A 19,937-nucleotide genomic window follows, 5' to 3' on the forward strand; every position below is an offset into this window, starting at 1 on the left:
GATCACGTAAATGAAAAGTATACGAATCAACCGAGCCCACGTCCTAATACGAGTGATCATAAGAATAGGATAACTACTTATAGCTACAAAGTGCACCTTCCTTTTCGGTGAATCAATCATAGGAACTTCATGGTTAAACATGTTTTGCCGGGAGTAATTCTATGCTGAAAGTATATTCATGTTGGTCTATGATGATAGCTTTCGCTCTTAAAAGCAAAGAGTAAATAACGTGAACATATCATAGGAGATGCACGAGAATGTTGAATCTAGGTTCAGAATCTTGGCATGAGTTAGTTAGACAATTATACATTCGGGTTGTGCTATTCTTCTAAATCCAAGGCCCAAATGGGTCTTGGGCAAGACATACCATGGGCTAGAATGTCTATGGCTCCACCGCCTTTGTGCGAGATTGAACGGGTGAGAAACGAGAGACCCGAGTCATCCCAATTCGAAGAAGAGGGAAAATTCTAGGTCATCCCGTATACATACATCATTATAATTCCTTAAGGGGTAAGTCAACTTTGAATTTTGTATATTATATACCCGTGAAATTGTTTGAAAGGTTTATTAAACTTTAGTTAGCCAATATTTTTTTATATGTTATAACGTCCGAAAAAGGAAAGTTATAATATCATATAGTTTTTTTTAATTATAACGTATTATTTATGTCCTAAAATATCATAATTAATAATATTATTATTTAACTATTATTTGACCACTTTTATTTACAATTTACTTTTTTAGAAATTTATTAAATTAAAAATTTAAAGGGTAAGAAACCTATAAAAAAAATAATAATAATAAATAAATAAATAAATAAATATATATATATATATATATATTGTGGAGTAAAGATTTGATAGATTCGTTTCCTGATTATTGAGAGGCAACGTTGCTTGGGAAATATATTCAAACCAAACCCAATTGCCGTTCGCCTTTCTTAGGGTTTCATTGCCATCTCTTCTTGCTTCCCTCCTCCGAGGTACGTTTGATCGGTCTTTACACATTAATTTTCTGTTCCTATTCAACATCATGATTGCATTTTGTGGAACTATGTTTCATTTGCATAATTGATGGGTTTTGGCTCCTCTGTTTCTGAGAATGTCTGTTCCCTGAGATTGATTGATTGATTGATTGATTGATGTATAATATGGAGAAACATAAGAGCATTTTGCATTCTTTTATTTGATTTTGTTGATGTCGTGGGTTTTGTTCCCACCATTGTTGCTGATTAAGTTTGCAATTTTGGATGGTGTAAGGCTCTCGCAAAATTGGCCTCTGGTAAAATGAATACTAGCAGCTGGGATATCTTGAAATGGCTTGGCGTCGACTTGTCCCTCAAGATCTTTACCCATTTGGATGATCTTTCTGACCTTGTACGCATTTGCTTAGTCTCAAGTTCTTGGCGCCAGTTAGGTAAGCACTCGCTATGTTTGTTTGTTTTGGCAACAATGGAGGGAGCTATATTCAGCAATATGTCGTATTTTGGCATCTGATTCTCTTTTATATGCTCCTAGTCGTTCAGGGAGGTTGTAGAGTGATACTTGTTTCTTGTATATTTGTCAGCCTTCTAGGGAGGAAATTTTTCGTTGAGGCACCTAAATGTTGAAATTACTTGATCATATGGTTAAAAGCAGTTTCATGCTCTTATTGCATCTGATTATCATTTGTAACTCTGGTCCTAGAACCTATAGCATCCAGTTTGCGACATGTAAGATTTGTTCGGTTTTAGAATGTTTTCTTTCTTGTTTCTGAATGTTCTGTTGATGTTTTGCAGTTATTGAGAATAGCCTCAGCAAGCAGCTGTTCTTGAGATTGTTTCCTGATTTATCTGGTGCTGCCCATTTTATTGAAGTGAATGGCATGATTGATACTTCAACAGTTGAGTCTAGCAACATTACGAAAGGGGAATACCTGCTGAGGTTACATAGAATCTATTTGCTGCTTGCTAGAAGTCTCAACCCTGTCACTAGAAATGATTGTATTGGAGTGGCCATTGAAGCATCCTCCACGGATAATAATCCTCTAGAAAGTATTGAAAACACGCTGGAACCGGGTGATAGGCTATACAATCGAGCATCATATTGGTCCAGTTTAGGTTCAAGAGATCCTGATGTTCCTGAGACTTTAACTTATGGGCTGGTCTCCAACCTATGTGCTATTTCTGAAATTCACATTCAACCATTCCTAGGTTTAGCCCAACTCTGCTCTATGAATAAGTACTTACACATACTTTTGGACTTGAACATCTCTTAACTAACTGATAATCATGTCTGCATCAGCATATTTTCAGGATGGATTCCCTATATATTCAGCAAAGGCTGTTCGATTTAAGATGGGACATCAAAAGTTGTCTGTAAACTCGAGTACAAGCGTTTCAAATGGTTTGGCTGTTGACTATAGTTCAGCAAGTGATCATTTTATCTGGACTTATGTCTCTCCAGAATTTCCAATGGCCCAAGTAAGTTAAAATATATCCATTAACATTTTATCATATGGACAAGGCTTTTGTTATGTTGTGCGTAGCCAATTAGCTTTCATGTTCATCTTAATTTCAAGCATCTTTCTAATGGAAATTTTCATTTTGGACATAGGTCTGGGATTCAATTAGATATTTAATTGGTCCTTTGATGAGTTGAAAAAAAAAAAAATCAATCCTCTTATTGACACTTTATGTGAGATCCCACATCGGTTGGAGAGGGGAACAAAGTATTCCTTATAAGGGTGTGGAAACCTCTCCCTAGCAGACACATTTTAAAATGTGAGGCCGACGGTGATATGTAACGGGTCAAAGCGGACGATATTTGCTAGCGGTGGGCTTGGGTTGTTACAAATGGTATTAGTTCTGGACAAAGGACAGTGGGCCAGCAAGGACGCTGGGCCCCCAAAAGGGGTGGATTGTAAGATCCCACATCGGTTGGAGAGGGGAACAAAGCATTCACTGTAAGGGTGTGGAAACCTCTCCCTAGCAGACACGTTTTAAAACCGTGAGGCTGACGACGATACGTAACGGGTCAAAGCGGACAATATTTGCTAGCGGTGGGCTTGGGTTGTTACAAATGGTATCAGAGCTAGCAATCGGGCAATGTGCCCACGTGGACGCTGGGCCCCCAAAGGGGGTGGATTATGAGATCCCACATCGGTTGGATAGGGGAACGAAGCATTCCTTATAAGGGTGTGGAAACCTCTCCCTAGCAGACGTGTTTTAAAACTGTGAGGCAGACAGTGATACGTAATGGGTCAAAGTGAACAATATCTACTAGTGGTGGGTTTGCGCTGTTACACTCTATGAAGCATGTTCATTCCTTGGTTTTAGCATCCAAATCCTGAGAACTTTTATTTGTATGAGCTAACATATATATTGTTTACTTTTTGCAATAGATCCATGGCTGATGAATTGAGTTTTGATTTTCATGCCATATCTTCTGTTACAAATTTGTGTTCCTTATGACTTTCTCACTTATTGAATGATAACAGGAAAACACGCTGCAAATATTTAAGCTTCCCGAGCCTGCTTTCTGCGTAGGTGGGGTTCTGCAAGTTGAACTCTTAGGCAGAGTCCAGAGACAAGAAATGGATGGATTATATTACTTATGGTTAGTTCCTTAAAGCCTGAAAATTCGTTTTCCTTCTAGTAATGCATAGTTTCGCGTGGGTCATAATTATTTTGGTTCATGTGTTTGATACGAACTCAATATTAAGTTGAATCGTAACTCGACATTTTTATTGAATGAATGATCCAGTGTCTCCCATGTGGAAGTTGTTGGTCGCCCACTCTTGCCTGAATATGACGTGGATATAATTGACCAGTCGGGAAAGTGCATTTTGAAGTATTTCCCGGAGTTGCCTGAGCCCTCATCTACTAATGGAGAGATTGGTCGTGGTCGTTCTCGGGCTTCTAGATTGGTTCAGAGAGGTGTCCATGGATGGGAGCACATCGTCCTGAATACATTACTTGGTGGACGTGGCATGTTTGATGATGATGACGACATTGACGAAGAAACTGCAGAATGGTAATCTTGGAGGAGCTTATCCTTAATGCCGAACTGAATAAAGTGAATTTGGTGCGCAGGAGCCAAGTAAGTTTTCTATATAGCCAAAGTGTTAGGGTCAATAGTTAGAGAGTGAATGAATGCGCAAATCCTTGCTGCTGGTTCAGTTATCTTAACATTTTTCCTTCTGAGATTAGTGATATGAGGTGGTCTTGTAGATGCCAAAACTTGTATGTAAATAATTTATAAGCTTCAATGCGTATATCACAAATTTAAGTTGTGCTATTTTACTCTTTCTTTTAAGTCCTGAAATCTTACAATTCGGGTCATAATCGTTTTCTTTAATGGTTCTTTTCTTGACTCCTATTTGTATCTATTTAGTCCTGATCGTATCCAGAACATTGTTGGCCTATTCCTGTGAATGAATATAGTTTCAGTCTATTCCATCTTTTTTCTTGAGAAATGAAGATGGTTTGAATCTCTCAAACTCCTGTTAGAAGCAAGAAAATAGCAGAGATTTCAAGTCTCAGAAGAATTTAAAGTTTCAATCTATCATCATATATATAATAATGACAAACTAAAGTTGCTCTTTGTTTTGTAAGTCTTCACTCAGAAATTACACTTTGAAACACTTGCAAACGGATGTAAAATACCATACAGGAAAATCTCTAAATACCTAATGAGTTGCTAAGAAGCACGTTCTCAGGGCAAATACAACATTCACTTGTGAAGAAAACCCAAAAAAAATGAAAAAGGGGGGGAAAAAGAGAGATCAGAAGAAAATATATATCCCAAATATACTGTACAAAATATAAGTTCTCCACTTAACCCAAGGGTGGGAGCCAATTGTTAGGCCTGATTAAGTAAGTTAACCTTTCCAGGCGAAGCACATATTATCGTCAAGATCACTGTTAAAAAACCCATTTTCTGTAAAATCATGGGCTATATCCTGGATTATATCCTCATCCAGATGAAGATTTTGCGGCAAATCTGCAGTTCTTTGGTTGAACTCACTGCTACGAGAACCGGCTGCTGCTGATACATCACCAGCTGAAGCATTTTTGAAACTACTACTACGGGTTGGGGCAGGCGTATTACTACCGGATGCATTGGCTGAGCCTGCTGCCACCACAGAAGAGCTGCCTCCAAAACCCGTATAAGTTCCGGTCATGCTTCCTCCTTTCATGTTTGATCCAGGAAGTGGTCGCTGTTGCCCTCCCCCACTGTTATTAGATATTTGGAGTAGTTGCTGGATCATCTGATGTTGCATGGCCTGATTATTGTTACTGTTCCCTTGGGTAGTCTGAGGATGGTTTTGCACAAGTAAATTGTTGGTGTTCGGGCGTTGATGCAGTTGCTGTTGAACTTGAGATTGCTGAGATTGTTGCGGAGGTGGTAGATTAGGACTTGAAAGACCACTGCCAGGCAAGCTCTGCATTGGTGCCGATGATAATGCAGTTGTCCCATGAAAGCTTGATGAAGGACTCTGGTGGTTTGAGTTATTGAATGACGTTGTCTCCTGCTGGAGTGGGTTTGAACTTGTTGAATTCATTGAGCTCTGTCTCATTAGCAGATTCTGGTAGCTAGACAATGCCAACGCAGCTTGTGCCGAACCACTCAAAGCTCCTCTACCGATTAGTTGATTTTGGCTATTCATTTGGTTGTCCAGTCCAGGATGCAGGGCGACCATTCTACTAAGGGTGTTACGGTCGGTTGGCAGACCCTGAGCAGTAGCAACCTGCTCAATCTCTTGCATTTTTTGCATCTGCAGCTTGGCTGTAGCGTGCTGAGGATAACTTTTCAAACCCTCTGTGAAAAGCTTTTATCATTAGATTCAAATCTGATACTAAAAGCGCCCAAAAAAAGTGGTTACTATGCATCTTAAAGATGCTTATACCGAAGACATTATGGATTATGCTACTGCAACTACTAATACTATAATTGCACCACAAGAATTTAAAATTCCAAAATCAATAAAATATTAATAAAATGCTCATTCAACAAGACCAAGAACTAATTGTGGAAATTATTGGAAAGAATGAGGCATACCAACTGGTCCTGTTTTCTGCTCCTTACAGAAATCAATCAAATCTTTCATGCTATTGACAACCTCTGATATCTGTAATTAACGAGAAGAAACAAATACACTTAAATCAAACATGAAAAAAATGAAACCAAAGCAGAAAAGTACTGATAATGTACCTGCAGGCATCTAACGTATCTTTTAGAGAACCCCAAATCATTCAGTGACTGCAACTCCAGGCTCTTTGCAAGCTGCTGCCCAGCAGTCAAAACCCTAGAAGAAAGATTGCATTAGCAAATCCGATGCATTAAGATCATAAAGGTGCTCCATCAATTTCAAGAAGCAAGAAAGTGCAATCAGCCAACATTTAAAGCAGGCAGCAGATTTTGGATAGCCAATGCCCTGAAGTGTCGTATACTTGATAGAAATCCTCACACATTCGTACAACCAAGCCAATTTATGAACTTCAAGGTCACTTGACTTACACTAGACAAATTTGATACAAGAAGATGGATTCACTATCTGATTGATCAACTTACATATTACTATTTGCTTGTAAATCCTGCTGAGAAGCCCCATCGGATCCTCCTTCAGCAATAGTGCTCTGGCATTTCTGTGCCACCTGAACCAGCTGATTCACCTGTATTTAAACATTTGTCAACTTAAAGGATCAATCAACATCGAAAAGAAGATCAATCAGTCACATCAAAATATCAGAAAGCCAACATGGGATGCTTGATTGAACAGATTATAAATTGGAAACGTTGGCTACAAAAGTACACAGAAATCCTAATGCCCAAATAAACTGTTAAAAGTCTCTTTAAAGAAGAAATTATCATTTCTGATTAGACATGCAGTCAAATTTATATATCAACTTCGTTCCAAGAACTTAATGTTTTTCTTCCAGACACAAACTGACAAAACCCAGTTGGTATAATAATATCATTTCAGATGAGAAGTTAGAATCAGAATACTATTAGCAGATATCTGCGCAGAGAAACAAAAAGTATATAAAACAATACCTGAGGTGCAACCAGCCTACGAGGAAGAAGTTCTTCATGGCGTCTTGCACAAAATTCCCATGCCAATATCTGAATGTAGAATCCAATTGCCAAAATATTTTAGTACAAAAGAGTTTATTCTTAAATAGAATTAGGAAACTCAATTTACAGAATCATTCAGGTGACCTTCAATTCATGTGTAAATATGATACGAAGCTGGCCCTCACGAACTACACGAAGTTGCTCATATACACTCTCTTGAACCGCTTTTCCATATTCTAACATCATTATTCCAGATGAATATCTGATTTCCCGAGGCATATCCAAGAACAATAACTCATCAATTACTCCACTGCCAAATTTGATCTCATTTAGTCTAGGAAGCACTTCAAAGGAAGCCTCTGAAACCATCACATGAAATGGATTATGTTATGATTTATCAATCAGCAAAGACAAATTAGAAATGTGTAATACAAGACAATATAACTTCAATCAAAAAATGGGGACGGATGTCCTTGACTATATAAGAATATGTTAATTCAATCAGTGATAGTTAACAAAATATAAAATTACAAGCATCATATTACACAACTCTAGGCCTTGATGATTCTACAAAGCACTTTTTAGGTCGAGGAAATGTTTGTAGCTAAGAGAGAATAGAAATCAGAAGGCATCCGCACTGAATATCTGAACCCACAAGTCTTTCTTCTTATCTTATAAACTTTTCATATGTTGCAGCTTGCAACTTCAAATTCCTTTTTTTCAGATCTATTTCTCATTTTCTTCGAGTAAGTCAATATTTTCTCTCATTAACAAAAAATTCCTTTCTTTTTGATCTAATGAATCCCACCCACGGGAAACATTTTATAAAGTACCCAGATCCTCGATTTGAAACTCGCGCTAATCTTTTCTTCGGAGTAGTCAATCCGTCTTCATCGTTACCTATGAGGATAGTTTCATCTACATATACAATTAACACAACATCTCTATCATTTCTAGTGTGCTTATAAACATGGTATGATTTATTCAGCCTTGAAGAAAGCCATAGCTAGTGACTACTTTCTCAAAACATACAAACCACACTCAAATGAGACTGTTTATCGTAAAGAGATCTCTTTCTCCTTGCTTGTGATATTTATTTCTCTACTAAAGGTAGCTCGTCTACAACCCCTTGCTTGCGTTCCCATTTAAATTCTAAGATAAAAGGATGAGCTGTGTGTTTGGAAACCAAACATAGAAAATATACAAAACTAATATATTGCATTTTCAAGAAGAAATTCCAAGAAAAACAAGTAATTTGAGGTACTTGCACCCTCCCTCTTGAGATCTCTCCCAATCCCTAATTCGTTCACCAAATGTCTCATTCCCCCGTCCTCACTCTCTCTGTGTATAACTAAACTCCGTAAACACCTCTCTAACTAATTACTAAATACCCTTATAATATCCCTAATTGCATCCTAACACTATGCAGTCTAATCTCCCGTCATTCCCGTTGCAAAACCCTCAAATATGCGTGTTAGGATAAGATGGTTTTAAAACTGGATCACTCGTTCACCAGGTCCATGTTCATATCCAAAACTCAAAAGAAACCTCAAAAAAGAAGGCACAAGGTATACTACTAGGAGTCAAACAATCAAACAAACCCTAATCATATCAAGATAATCTGCTAAACCTCTACAACAGCCCCTCATTTGTTACCGACAGTATTTACACATTACACGCCAGCAATTTGGAGAACTCAATTATCTACAAGTAATATAAAGAAGGTCACGAGTATCATACCAAATCCCCGTCCAGATTTAGAACCACAAATGTCACACTGCCATGCATCCTGAAATATAGATCACAAGGGAGAATTAGGGGGAGAAGCTACATGTCACGACTATCTAATTGGATTAACAAAATAAAAATAGCAGACATCATTCTAACAGCCTGCACACCAATTCTACAGATCACAAAATATTCCTTTCATACAAAAATTAATCAAATTCCCACAAATATACCAAGGTAGGCAAAACTTACCATGGCTGCTTGAGGGAAAACACCAAGTGCATGATGACCAACATTGTTATATAATGACAAACACCATCTTTTCTTTGCACGAGGGGAATAATATTCTGTCACGAACTTCCTCCAATAGGCAATACTATTATCCTATCAGAAGTCATAAAAGTAATAGTTGATATTTAGGCTTTAAAAAGTACATGTAAAAAGATGATGCGAAATAGAATCTAAAATATTTACATGGAAATGGATAAAAGTAAACATAAATTCATGAAAGAAGACTTGTTCATAAATATGCAGATCATAACCCCAAGAAACAAAAGAAGAAGACAGAAGATGAACTCACAGCAGGCCTTTGACGTTGATGGTATAGGTACTGCATTAGCCGCCGAGCACATACACCACCATCATGAGGCCGCTTCATAGCATTCACAGGTTGTATTGCTTGCTGTTGAAGTTGCTGCCTCAACTGTATCTGCTGCTGCTGCTGCAGATGAGCTCTCTGCAAAGGAGGCAAAGACTGAAACATTTGTTGCTGCTGCCGTAATCTCTGTTGCTGCTGAAATAATGCTGCTTGTAACTGAGGTGTATTACGACCTTGCAGTTGCATGGAATCTTGTCTTTGAAGTAGCTGTTGTAGCATCTGCTGTTGCAGGAAATCATCCTGCTTAATATCCAAGCGTGGTTTCTTCTGTAACTGAGAATAACTGTTGGGATCTGTCATCAGCGATCCAGAGACACGTGCAGCCATGGGGAGTGAAGCTTGGGCTGTTTGTGAATTAGACAGTGATGCATCCCCTGGAGAAACTTGTCGGGCCTGTGGCTGGGTCTGTGGCAATTGAGTGGCATTATGATCCTGCTGAGGATTGTGCTGCACTACAGAAGATGCATCAATGAGTGATGCACCTGAGATACCCATGTTATTTGATGAAAAAGACATGGGCGATGTAGGTAATCGCATGTATGATTCTGCATTCATGCTTGGACTTCTCTGCAAGTGAGGCCCACCTGAAAGTGCAGAGTTTGCATCTGTAACCAAAGAACTTGCCCCAGCACTTGGTCCTGAGTTAGCCACACTATTCAACGCTCCATTATTTGTGTCCCCAGAAACAGGACCAAAATTTGAATGTCCAGCTCCTGGAATTGAATTTGATGAATTTCCATAAGATGAGCCCAAGTGAGATTTAATAGTACCCTTGGACTGCCCATCTCCTTGGAAAAAAATCCCAGAACTTGAGGAAGACTGCGCTAATCCTCCAGCCACTCGAGAAGATGCCATTGGGGGCACCAGTCCTTGGTGGCCAGCGTCCAAGTAGCTCTCTAGAGCCAGTCTTCACTAATTACTACAACAAAATATTACTGACCCACCAACCAAATATGATATCTAAACAAAATCCATAGGTTAAAAAAACCCCCAAAACTCACTTCAAGGAAGATTGATCACAGCTGAGTCTGAGCCCAGCATGTTACTCATAGACATCCACGAATCTAAAAAACACATGATCGAACAACAAAGGAGGCGTTCAGTACTCGACTAAAAATATTGAGAATAAACTGACCCCTAATTCTTAAAGTTAGCAATCAATAATCACATCTCCTATAAGTTCTTAACCACCAGATCCAAATAGGCCTGTGATCTGCGACCCTGGTCGCTATTTTCACAATAGGCAGAAGACCCTGTGGTTAAATAAACAAAACAACAGCATTAGCGTCGGGATAAAAAAAAAAAAAAAAAAAAAANAACGGCCACTAAAAAATAAAAACCAGTTCCCCAAATGTAAGTAACTTTCACAAGTGACTGAGGCTAAACTTAATCCAAATAAGCACTTTCACAACCAAACATTTTACCTATCTTAGCCACAAAGAACAGAAATTAAATTATATCGCACCCTGCTACAGAACTCAAACTGCTATTCGAATCACTACGGCTCAATCTATAAAAGAAAGAAATAGACAGAGAGCTACGCCTCCAAAAACCCATAGCTAAAGTTAAATTAAGCATTGAAATCCAAAAAAGGGAGAAGATCAAGCAAGAAAAAGAACACGAACAAGAAGCAAAGAACGAACAGAAGGAAAAAAGGGCAAAGTAGCCATGAGCACAGAAATAGAGGATCCAAATCCGAACCGATTACAAAATAAATTAAAAAAACACAGAACGAACAACAAAATTAAGGAGCTATAAAAACCATTTAAAGCAAAAACGACAGAAGTTTGACTACCAACCTTGAAAAGCGGAAAAGTGGCTGAAACCAGACAAGAAATGGAAGCTAAACCTTCGCTTCGCTGTGAATTCGAAGAAATGAAATCCGAGAGAGAGAGAGAAAGAGATGAAGAAGAAGAAGAATTGAGAAAGGGGGTGCCAGTTATATACATAGCGGGAATCGCCGGGATCCAAGTGACCGATTTCACCGGTAGCCAGTCTTGTGGCACCGGCTACTGACGGTAACGCGTTCGGCACGTCTCTTAGATTTGGTTCAAACGGAGTCGGTTCTCATTACACTGTTTAGAGAAAGAAGATCGTCAGACACGTGTCGAAAACCCATTGGTTGATCTCATGTTTTGTTTATGATGTATCATGATTCATTGCAGCTCCGTCACTGTTTACCAGTATGGATCACCTGCGGCCGTTTCTACCCTAAACACTGTCCAATTTTCTACCGCCTCCTCACTTTTAGTTTTGACTATGCAACGTGGCAAAATATCATTGGATTATAGTTCTACATGTTCGTGAGAATCAGGCCGTAGGCGATTCTGGCCTGAAGAGAGTCTAGTCAAGAGACAGTGACAGACTGTCAGATTTCTACGTGCGAATGACACGAGCAATAAAACAATCACACGTGTGGCTTCATTACAAGTTAAAATTTAATTATTTAATTAAATTTAAAAATTAGAAAGATATTGGGCCCATGTTTTTCAATTGAGCCCATTAAATAGTTCGGCCCAAATCCATTTGAGCCCATTTAAACAATGGGTTATCATGACCCGAACCCGAAGTATGGTAGAGTCTTTCAGAAACATCAAATATCGGTTTACGTCTGATCAAGATATTTGTAGCGACCCATACTTAGGAACAAGGTCAAAATTTAAAGTATTAAAATATATTTAATTACACTTTATTGATATTTTTATTAATAAAATAATTTCTTATAATCTTGAAATTATTACATATATAAGAGAATTTTTTAAAAAAAAATACATATTATAAATATTTTGACAATAAGAAAATAAAATAATAATAATAATAATAATAATAATCAAATAATTCCTCTTCCATTTGTCGGTCTTGATGCTTCAAGATATAACAACCTCTTTCTCACAAATGCAGCAATTCTGTTTTATATTATAAAAAAAAAATTAGAAAAAAAATATAAAATAAATAAATAAATTAAACTTTGTAAATAAATTAAAATGGAATATCAATATTCATAATTATATCACAATTCAATTAATGTTATAATAAATCAAAAAAATTTAGAAAAGTTTTGTTGAATTAAAAAAACAAAAAAAGAGAATTGATGGGTGGAATTACTTTATTATCCTTCAACCAATTGAAGATACAATGTTGATGGTATTTATGGTCGCAGGGTAAAGTTGTCACTTTGTCCTTCCCCTTATACTTCAAATTGCATATGCCACACCTAGCCAACACACAAATACACAAAATTAATTTTAAATTCAAGTCTAATATATTAAATATAAAAATTTACAATGTTTTATTCATAAAATTATGCTCGATCTAGCTTTCGGGCTCGGTTTCCTATTCTCGAAAGCTAATTTTAGAGCGGAGCAATACCACCCTACGAAGGATGGGGAGCAACTATAAGCATCAGTAGAAAGATAAATACGACGGGATACTGACTCAGTGATCGAACGTGTCCTTGATAAGCTAATAGAAGGGTAAGCCGATGTTTGGATTTAGAACTAACTCTTAGTGAAAATTTCTCGAGTGCTTTTATGTTACAATACTTAGTATAAAAAATGATTTTGATCGTATCACAAGATGATATCAAGAAGCAAGAACGAGATAATACTTATGCTTTTGAGAGGATTTGCCAAACCACTTTGATGAACTGCCCTTGTGTTCGTGAGATGACAACTTCGACATAAGTTCTATAGACAATCCTTTGCTCACATTTTTGTCATCCTTTTTGTCAACCTTGTTGTCATCCTTTTTGTCAACCTTGTTGTCATCCTCGTCATCCTCGTCATGTCCTGCAAATGACAACAAAAATGATGTCATTTTTTTGTCATATTCTTTGTTGATTACCCTCTCAAATTAAGGAAGTAAATGTCTATCGAATGAATTCTTTGTTGGTTTGGTTCTTACTGATATAAGTTGGGTTCATCTGTAAGTTCTCGAATCTTGGATAGAAATCATTCATATACTGAGAACTGCCACCAAAGTTCTGATATCCACGGTTGAAAGTTCTCCTGTCATATGATTCTTGAACAACTTCCTGCAAACATTTTAGATTAGTATTATTTATGAATATTCAAAACACAAATAAAAAAATATTATTGAAGAAAAATAAAACCCGGCTTCGAACATTATCACGAGCATAAGGATAGTCTCCAAGAACATTTTGGAAAAAGTTCATAACGTCTGAGGGTGAGGGTAAATCAGATGAGTTTTGATGCCATTGGTCTCCCATGTCTAACAAATCAAATTCAATCGACTTTTCGTTTATGGGTCTTTGTTCTTGACTTCTTGACTTCTCGAGTCTTTGTTCTTGGAAATATTTATATTAAAAATTTATATGAAGGAGCTGATTTGCTCGTGGAAATGAATTTAAGACGGGACGTGGAATTTAGATATTGTTTAATTGCATAAGATTGTTTTCATAAATATTATAGTTAATGATTTAAAACTCGTGTCTATTAAGTTAAATGGACTAAGTTCTTTAAACAATTTAACTTAGATTAATTTACAAATTGTAATGCACGTCTCTACCAACTATGTTCAACTCGAGGAACGTAATCGAGATATCTTGTATATGATACCAACTCATTTGGAAACACAGATTGCTGAATGGACCTTATGTATAATCTCATCGGTAAACTTGAAATAAGTATATCTCCAACTCTTCTTCAATATTAAAACTCCGACAACTCCCCAAAATCCAACGGCATATCCGAGTATTATCATTATGTAAAGCAACCGCTTCTCCCATTTATCATCCTCTTCATCTTGATTTTCAGTTCCGAACGGTGGCTCAAATGCATCCTCATTTACACATTTCACATGGAGCGGATTTCCACAAAGATAAGGATTACCATCAAAACTTGAAGCCTCGTTGAATGTAGAGAGATGACCCTCTCGAGGAATGTCTCCAGAAAAATTGTTGTGGGATAATCTCAACACGCCTAATGAATTTAATTTCGATAAGCTTCTAGGAATTGACCCAGAAAATTGATTGAAAGATAAGTCGAGTGATTCCAACGATCCGAGTCCTCCTATTTCAATAGGAATCGTCCCGACTAGATTGTTGTGGGACAAATTCAATCCAATTAACCCTTTAAGCATCGTTATCTCTCTAGGAATGGTACCGACCAAGTAGTTCTTCGAAAGATCTATATTCACCATTAACATCAGTTGTGACAACGAGTAATTGATTGCTCAAAGATTCTCAAAAGGGATTGATTGTTCAACGTTAGAAAGATCATTTCTATGAGAATGTGGAAATGTCCCCGAGAACTGGTTGAATGACAGATCTAAAAGACGCAACTTTGAAGTCAACAAACAACCTCGAACTATTCCAGATAACCCATTGTTTGAAAGATCCATATATGTCAAATTCTTCAACTTGCACAAGGAAAGTGGTAAAGAATCATTAATAAGATTAGTGCTCAGAAACAAGTCCTCCAAATTGGGCATTTGATTGTCGATGCCGGTTGGAATCGGCCCCACAATTTGGTTGTGGGAAAGATCCAAAGTGGTGAGGCTTCGACATCTCAACCATGTTGGAAAAGTACTGGAGATACTCATATTCGACAATTGTAGATTAACCAATGCTTTTTGTGTTCGAAGCCATCGAGGGAGCTCACTTCCAAAACAACGAGTACACGAACTTGCATCGAGAAATTTCAATTGAAAAGGAGGAACCCAGTTAGATTTCATGTCCAATGAATGAAAGATGCTCGTTGTAGTCGATCAATAAGGTATTCAGCCGAGAGAGATTCGCAAAATGAGTATCTACAAGAACGCCTTTAAGCAAGTTATTTGATATATCTAGCACCTCCAAATTTCTAAGTCGGATAAAACATTCCTCACCTACCTCCTCCAATTTGTTCCCTCCCAAATCCAATTCTCTCAAACTCAATAATCTTCCCAACGAAACCGGAATTTCTCCCGTTAAAGCGTTATTCGAAAGATCTAAATATTCCAAGGTAGATAAATTTCCAAGCGAAGTCGGAATTAGACCATAAACATAACTGTTTTCAAGATCGAGATACTTCAAGTTCTTCAACTTTCCTAGCCAATTTGGAATTCGACTATAGTTAAGTGGTTCCAACTTAAATTCAAGTTTTCGAACTCAAACAAAATAGAATGAATGGAATTACTAAATAAAACTTTATCGGAATTAACCTGTTTGCTTCGAAGATCAATCTTAGTAACATATCCAGAAGTTTGATGAGTTGTTAGACGAACACGACTCTCCACAATGGTATGATAAGCTCTCATGGCTTTGCTTTGGGTTTCCCCAAAAGGCCTCATACCAATGGAGTTAGCATTCCTCACTTATAAACCCATGATCATTCCCTAAATTAGTCGATGTGGGACTTCCATTGGGTTTCCCCAAAAGGCCTCATACCAATGGAGTTAGCATTCCTCACTTATAAACTCATGATCATTCCCTAAATTAGTCGATGTGGGACTTCCATCATCCAACACCTCCCCAGTTAGCATTCCTCACTTATAAACTCATGATCATTCCCTAAATTAGTCGATGTGGGACTTCCATCATCCAACAGGAGTAACGCCATAGATGACAGAGCCGATAAACGTAAGCATTTTTGGGAAAGTTTCCTCATTTTTGTTAAGAACTCGAGCGTTGATGATGAATTTGGCTCACAGCATGGTTGTGTTCTTATAATTCAATTAAAGTCCAACCCTTATTCAAAGAAAATGCAGCCAGTCAAAGTCTTTGGCTGAGAAAAATGCAAGAAAAAGTGCTTTTGTAAGACCCATTCTCCACTCACCCGTTCACACTGCCTCGTGTCTAGCCCTTTCAGAGATGGATGAGAGAGGCTGGCACATTGTTCGGTGTCTGACTCTGATACCATTTGTAATAGTCCAACCACACCGCTAGTAGATATTGTCTCTTTGGGCACTCTTCTGGGCTTTAAAACGCTGTCTGATACGGAGAAGTTTTCATACCTAAAAAGTGTTCCGTTCTCCTTCTCAACCAATGTGGGATTTACGCACATAATATAAAAAATATTAAAAAAAATTCTAACCATCCATTTAAAATTTTAGATTGAGAGGTGGGAGTCGCAGGTGTATCCGAGAGAAATCTCGTTGTGAAGATAACAGGAAGGGTTTGGATAGAAATAATGTATTTTTTCTTGATTAATAGGTCAGAGATTCTAGAATTCCTATAATATCATCTTGACTCTTGTGTAGGTAAACCATTTACGACAGACGTTTCGAATAGAGGGTGCATAATCAAACCTCTGGCACATGGGATGGAGCGCATTATCGATACACTCGTGCTGTCTAATACTATCATTGAAAGACCATTTTCAAAGAAAGAAGCTCGAAATGCTTGTCTCGTGACGCCCGCCCACACTACGTTAGAACTTCTATGTTATAAAAAATATAAAAAGAAAGAACGACTCATTCCACACTGAGCCTGTCGCTTTCTAGACCGGTCTCCATAGAAGGTAAAAAAATTGATTTTTTTTTTTTTTTTTTTTTAATAGCATTGGAGAGATAATTATGATAGCACTGAATGTAGAGTTTGGAGAGATATGAAATGAAGACTTAGACAAAGAGAATTAGAATAGGCATTGAAAGTAGATATTGAATGTAGACTTTCTAGAGATATTATTTTAGATTTTTTTTTTTTTTAGGTTAAACCGATAAAAAAATTTGTAGACATGGTCAATAGAAAAATCGGGTTTTAAATTTCTCGTTGAGACTCGGTGCTACAAATTCTCCCATCCTTAAAAACTTTCGTCCTCGGAAGTTGCTAATGCCCAATTACTAGGGTAGGACATTCTCTTGTTCACTTTACTTACCCAAGTTGCTACGTTATCTCGACGGTAACTATACCGACCCATGCCTACAGACATCCGCTCACTACACGTCCTCCTATGGACATTGAAGACGTATCAAACCTCATAGTCCTCTCGGGAACATTTCCTAGAGTTCCTTGTCCATGTACATGTTTCCAACTCTTAGGGTGCTTCTAAAGCTACCCCTACCTCTTTTCGTGATGTTTTTTTAAAAATTTAAAAAATACCCATACCATTAATTTTATACGTAAACCGTCAGTAGTTTATAAAAAATACCCTTTAAATTTCAAAATAAAACGGGTATTAATTGAAATAATTATAGAATTTTTTTAAAAAACATGTGAGCGAAGATAAAAACATGTTGAAATAATACAGGTTAATCATTTAAGATAATCTTCACTCTTAGAAACATTTTAACAGATAACATAGTCACGTAGTAAGAAGTGCAAGTAGCATCTCGTTACGATAATATCAGTTCCTCTTTTTGGGGACGAGCTTAAGAGGTTCTTCCTTCTGCAACGTTATACCAAGCCTTCCATTCAAATCCAGCGTTGACGCATCCTCATCATTTGGAAGGCACCATTCAAAGTTATGAATTAAGGTGGCTAAGATTAAAGGCACTTGCACCGCCGCCATGGGAAGCCCAGGGCAAGTCCTTCTGCCTCCTCCAAATGGCAGAAACCGATAATCATGACCCTTCAAATCTGCATCAGAGCTATCAAATCTTTCTGGTTTGAACGATTGAGGATCTTCCCAGATTGAAGGGTCTCGCCCAATCCCCCAAACATTCACAAAAATCATGGTGTGTTTAGGAACAGAGTACCCCATAAGCTCACAAGCTTCTGGAGCATACCGTGGAAGAAGAAATGGCGCAGGCGGATGCAGCCGTACAGTTTCTTTCACGCATTTCCATAGATAATGAAGCTCAGAGAGCTTTGATTCGTCAATGGCGCCTCCGTTTAGTGCCTTCTTTGTTTCCTCTCGCACTCTGTTCATTATGTCTCTGTTCTTCATCAGCTCCGCCATCGCCCACTCCACCGTCGTGGTCGTTGTATCCGTGCCGGCCAACAACACTTCCTGCGATAATCCATCACAACTTTGATTAGAAAACTACCCATCTAAAAAGTTTTTATTTTGAGTAGGAATTACGACTCTCTATAACGGTGTAATATTGTCGTGAGTCTGCTTTGGACTTCCCCAAAAACCTTTGTACTCGTAGGGATGCATTCCTTACTTATAAACCTATGATCATTCCCATTATAGAGCCTCTCCTTAGGCTTATAAAACCCTCGAACAGCCTCCCCTTAAAACAAAATACACTATAGAGCCTCCTCGAGGTCTATGAAGTCCTCGAACAACCTCTCTTTAATTGAGGGTCTTGAGTCACTTTTGACTATACATTTGAAGATTCCGTTGACATGACTAAGTTAAGGGTACGACTCTCCAGTAATTTTGTTTTTGAGCCTCCCAAAATGCCTCCTACCAATAGACATCAACAGTTTTTTGGCTTACAAGAATCAAGTAGCTAATTTGTTCATTGGTAAATCCACTTTCGATCAAAATATCCAAGAAATCGCTCGCAGCTGAAACACCTCGACTATGAATTGTTCTTCGTTCTTTAATAAGAATTTCCGACGAAGAGTCGATTTGGTTCTTATAGATGGCAGCTTTCTTTCGAAGTCCTTGAAGATCGAAGCTTCTAAGCAGAGGGTAAAAGTCAGCTAAATTTGGGATCAAACCCAAATCGATCATGTTCTTGAAAGGCCCTTTAATCCCATTGAACCCATCACCCACAAAATCAACCAAATCCCTCGAGAAGATCAAATTAGAAAGAGTGTTGAAAACAGTAATGAACACAAATTCTTTGATCTCCACCACAGATCCCTGTTTTGACTGCAAGAATTCCACCATGTCCTTCATCTTCTTCCTTCTCAAACTGGCTTGGGATTCGATCGCTCTCGCTGTAAACAATTTGGCTCTGCAAATGGATCTCAGATTCTTCCAACGATCGCCGCATTCCGGTGAGAAAAGAAGCGAGCAGTTATCGTGCAGAGCTCGATCAGGGGTCATTTGAAGAATATATCGAGCAGATAGAAGGCGATCTTGAGTCTTGAGAATGGCGGCGGCGGCGGCCGGAGAAGAAGCAACCACCAGGCGCTGAGCTCCGAGCTTGAGGGAGATTAGAGGGCCGTAGATATGAGAGAATTGGGTCATTGAAATGTGGGCGTTTTGACCAATTTGAAGGAGATTTCCAAGAATCGGCCATGGATTTGGACCCGGAGGAAGTGGCGGCTGTTTTGAAGATGAACTGATGTGCTTAAGAACGGTGAAGATTAGAGGTAGAAGAAGAAGAAAGGAAAATGAAGCAATCTCCATCTTCACTCGCGTACACGAGCTCGATGCAAATAAACCAATTTTTTGTTCTACGTCTCTGCTACTCTCACCTGTTTTTATCTCGAGAAAATGTTATCCGAACTTAGGTGATCCATCTGTGACGTACATGGTTAAATTACGAGCTTAGTTCGTCAACTCTCAACTTTGCGTATAGCCAAATATTAAATAATAAATCATAGTCATTCAAATGAGTCGGGTTTATGGCAAAATATGTTAATGTTAATGTCAACTTTATTAATCGACAAAAAAATTTAAATAAATAAATTATAGACGATGTGATTCACT

The 19,937-nt window shown here is 37.9% G+C and overlaps 3 protein-coding genes across 10 annotated transcripts; 1 reads left to right on the top strand and 2 right to left on the bottom strand.

The window, feature by feature from the left end:
* Positions 1-864: 864 nt before the first annotated feature.
* Positions 865-4,321, top strand: LOC111808077 (F-box protein At4g00755-like). Of its 2 annotated transcripts, XM_023693870.1 has the most exons (6): positions 865-982; positions 1,260-1,416; positions 1,778-2,191; positions 2,283-2,461; positions 3,478-3,596; positions 3,744-4,321. In XM_023693870.1, the coding sequence occupies exons 2-6, from the start codon at positions 1,287-1,289 to the stop codon at positions 4,015-4,017; spliced, it is 1,116 nt and encodes a 371-aa protein (XP_023549638.1). In that variant the 5' UTR covers positions 865-982; positions 1,260-1,286; the 3' UTR covers positions 4,018-4,321. The 2 variants fall into 2 exon arrangements, with proteins under 2 accessions (XP_023549638.1, XP_023549639.1); XM_023693871.1 differs by lacking the exons at positions 865-982; positions 1,260-1,416 and adding an exon at positions 1,495-1,627.
* A 241-nt stretch (positions 4,322-4,562) lies between these two features.
* On the bottom strand, positions 4,563-11,365 carry LOC111808075 (probable transcriptional regulator SLK2). Of its 7 annotated transcripts, none has more exons than XM_023693867.1 (11): positions 11,244-11,331; positions 10,446-10,697; positions 9,367-10,157; positions 9,039-9,170; positions 8,799-8,847; positions 7,203-7,417; positions 7,038-7,106; positions 6,555-6,655; positions 6,195-6,288; positions 6,042-6,111; positions 4,563-5,801 (listed from the first exon to the last, which is right to left on the bottom strand). In XM_023693867.1, exons 3-11 carry the CDS (start codon positions 9,997-9,999, stop codon positions 4,861-4,863), a joined length of 2,304 nt encoding a protein of 767 aa, XP_023549635.1. In that variant the 5' UTR covers positions 10,000-10,157; positions 10,446-10,697; positions 11,244-11,331; the 3' UTR covers positions 4,563-4,860. The 7 variants fall into 7 exon arrangements, with proteins under 7 accessions (XP_023549635.1, XP_023549632.1, XP_023549636.1 ...); XM_023693864.1 differs by having other exon boundaries at positions 9,367-10,363; XM_023693868.1 differs by having other exon boundaries at positions 10,446-10,508; positions 11,244-11,329.
* A 6,360-nt stretch (positions 11,366-17,725) lies between these two features.
* On the bottom strand, positions 17,726-19,748 carry LOC111809130 (probable (S)-N-methylcoclaurine 3'-hydroxylase isozyme 2). Its single transcript, XM_023695489.1, has 2 exons — positions 18,771-19,748; positions 17,726-18,335 (listed from the first exon to the last, which is right to left on the bottom strand). Exons 1-2 carry the CDS (start codon positions 19,632-19,634, stop codon positions 17,730-17,732), a joined length of 1,470 nt encoding a protein of 489 aa, XP_023551257.1. The 5' UTR covers positions 19,635-19,748; the 3' UTR covers positions 17,726-17,729.
* Between the last annotated feature and the right edge of the window lie 189 nt (positions 19,749-19,937).

Source organism: Cucurbita pepo, chromosome LG13 (genome assembly GCF_002806865.2).
Source record: "Cucurbita pepo subsp. pepo cultivar mu-cu-16 chromosome LG13, ASM280686v2, whole genome shotgun sequence".
NCBI lineage: Eukaryota > Viridiplantae > Streptophyta > Magnoliopsida > Cucurbitales > Cucurbitaceae > Cucurbita > Cucurbita pepo.

What these genes read in the sequence shown, in the direction of transcription:
- LOC111809130 (XM_023695489.1), bottom strand. Translation starts at nt 19,634, where the DNA reads ATGGAGATTGCTTCATTTTCCTTTCTTCTTCTTCTACCTCTAATCTTC. An exon ending in AAATTAGCTACTTGATTCTT is followed by an intron (nt 18,336 to 18,770) that starts GTAAGCCAAAAA and finishes GGATTATCGCAG; the next exon opens with GAAGTGTTGTTGGCCGGCAC.
- LOC111808075 (XM_023693864.1), bottom strand. Translation starts at nt 10,299, where the DNA reads ATGGCATCTTCTCGAGTGGCTGGAGGATTAGCGCAGTCTTCCTCAAGT. An exon ending in GTAGGCTGGTTGCACCTCAG is followed by an intron (nt 6,656 to 7,037) that starts GTATTGTTTTAT and finishes GTTTAAATACAG; the next exon opens with GTGAATCAGCTGGTTCAGGT. An exon ending in GCAGAAAACAGGACCAGTTG is followed by an intron (nt 5,802 to 6,041) that starts GTATGCCTCATT and finishes AGCTTTTCACAG; the next exon opens with AGGGTTTGAAAAGTTATCCT.
- LOC111808077 (XM_023693870.1), top strand. Translation starts at nt 1,287, where the DNA reads ATGAATACTAGCAGCTGGGATATCTTGAAATGGCTTGGCGTCGACTTG. An exon ending in TCACATTCAACCATTCCTAG is followed by an intron (nt 2,192 to 2,282) that starts GTTTAGCCCAAC and finishes TGTCTGCATCAG; the next exon opens with CATATTTTCAGGATGGATTC. An exon ending in CAGAATTTCCAATGGCCCAA is followed by an intron (nt 2,462 to 3,477) that starts GTAAGTTAAAAT and finishes GAATGATAACAG; the next exon opens with GAAAACACGCTGCAAATATT.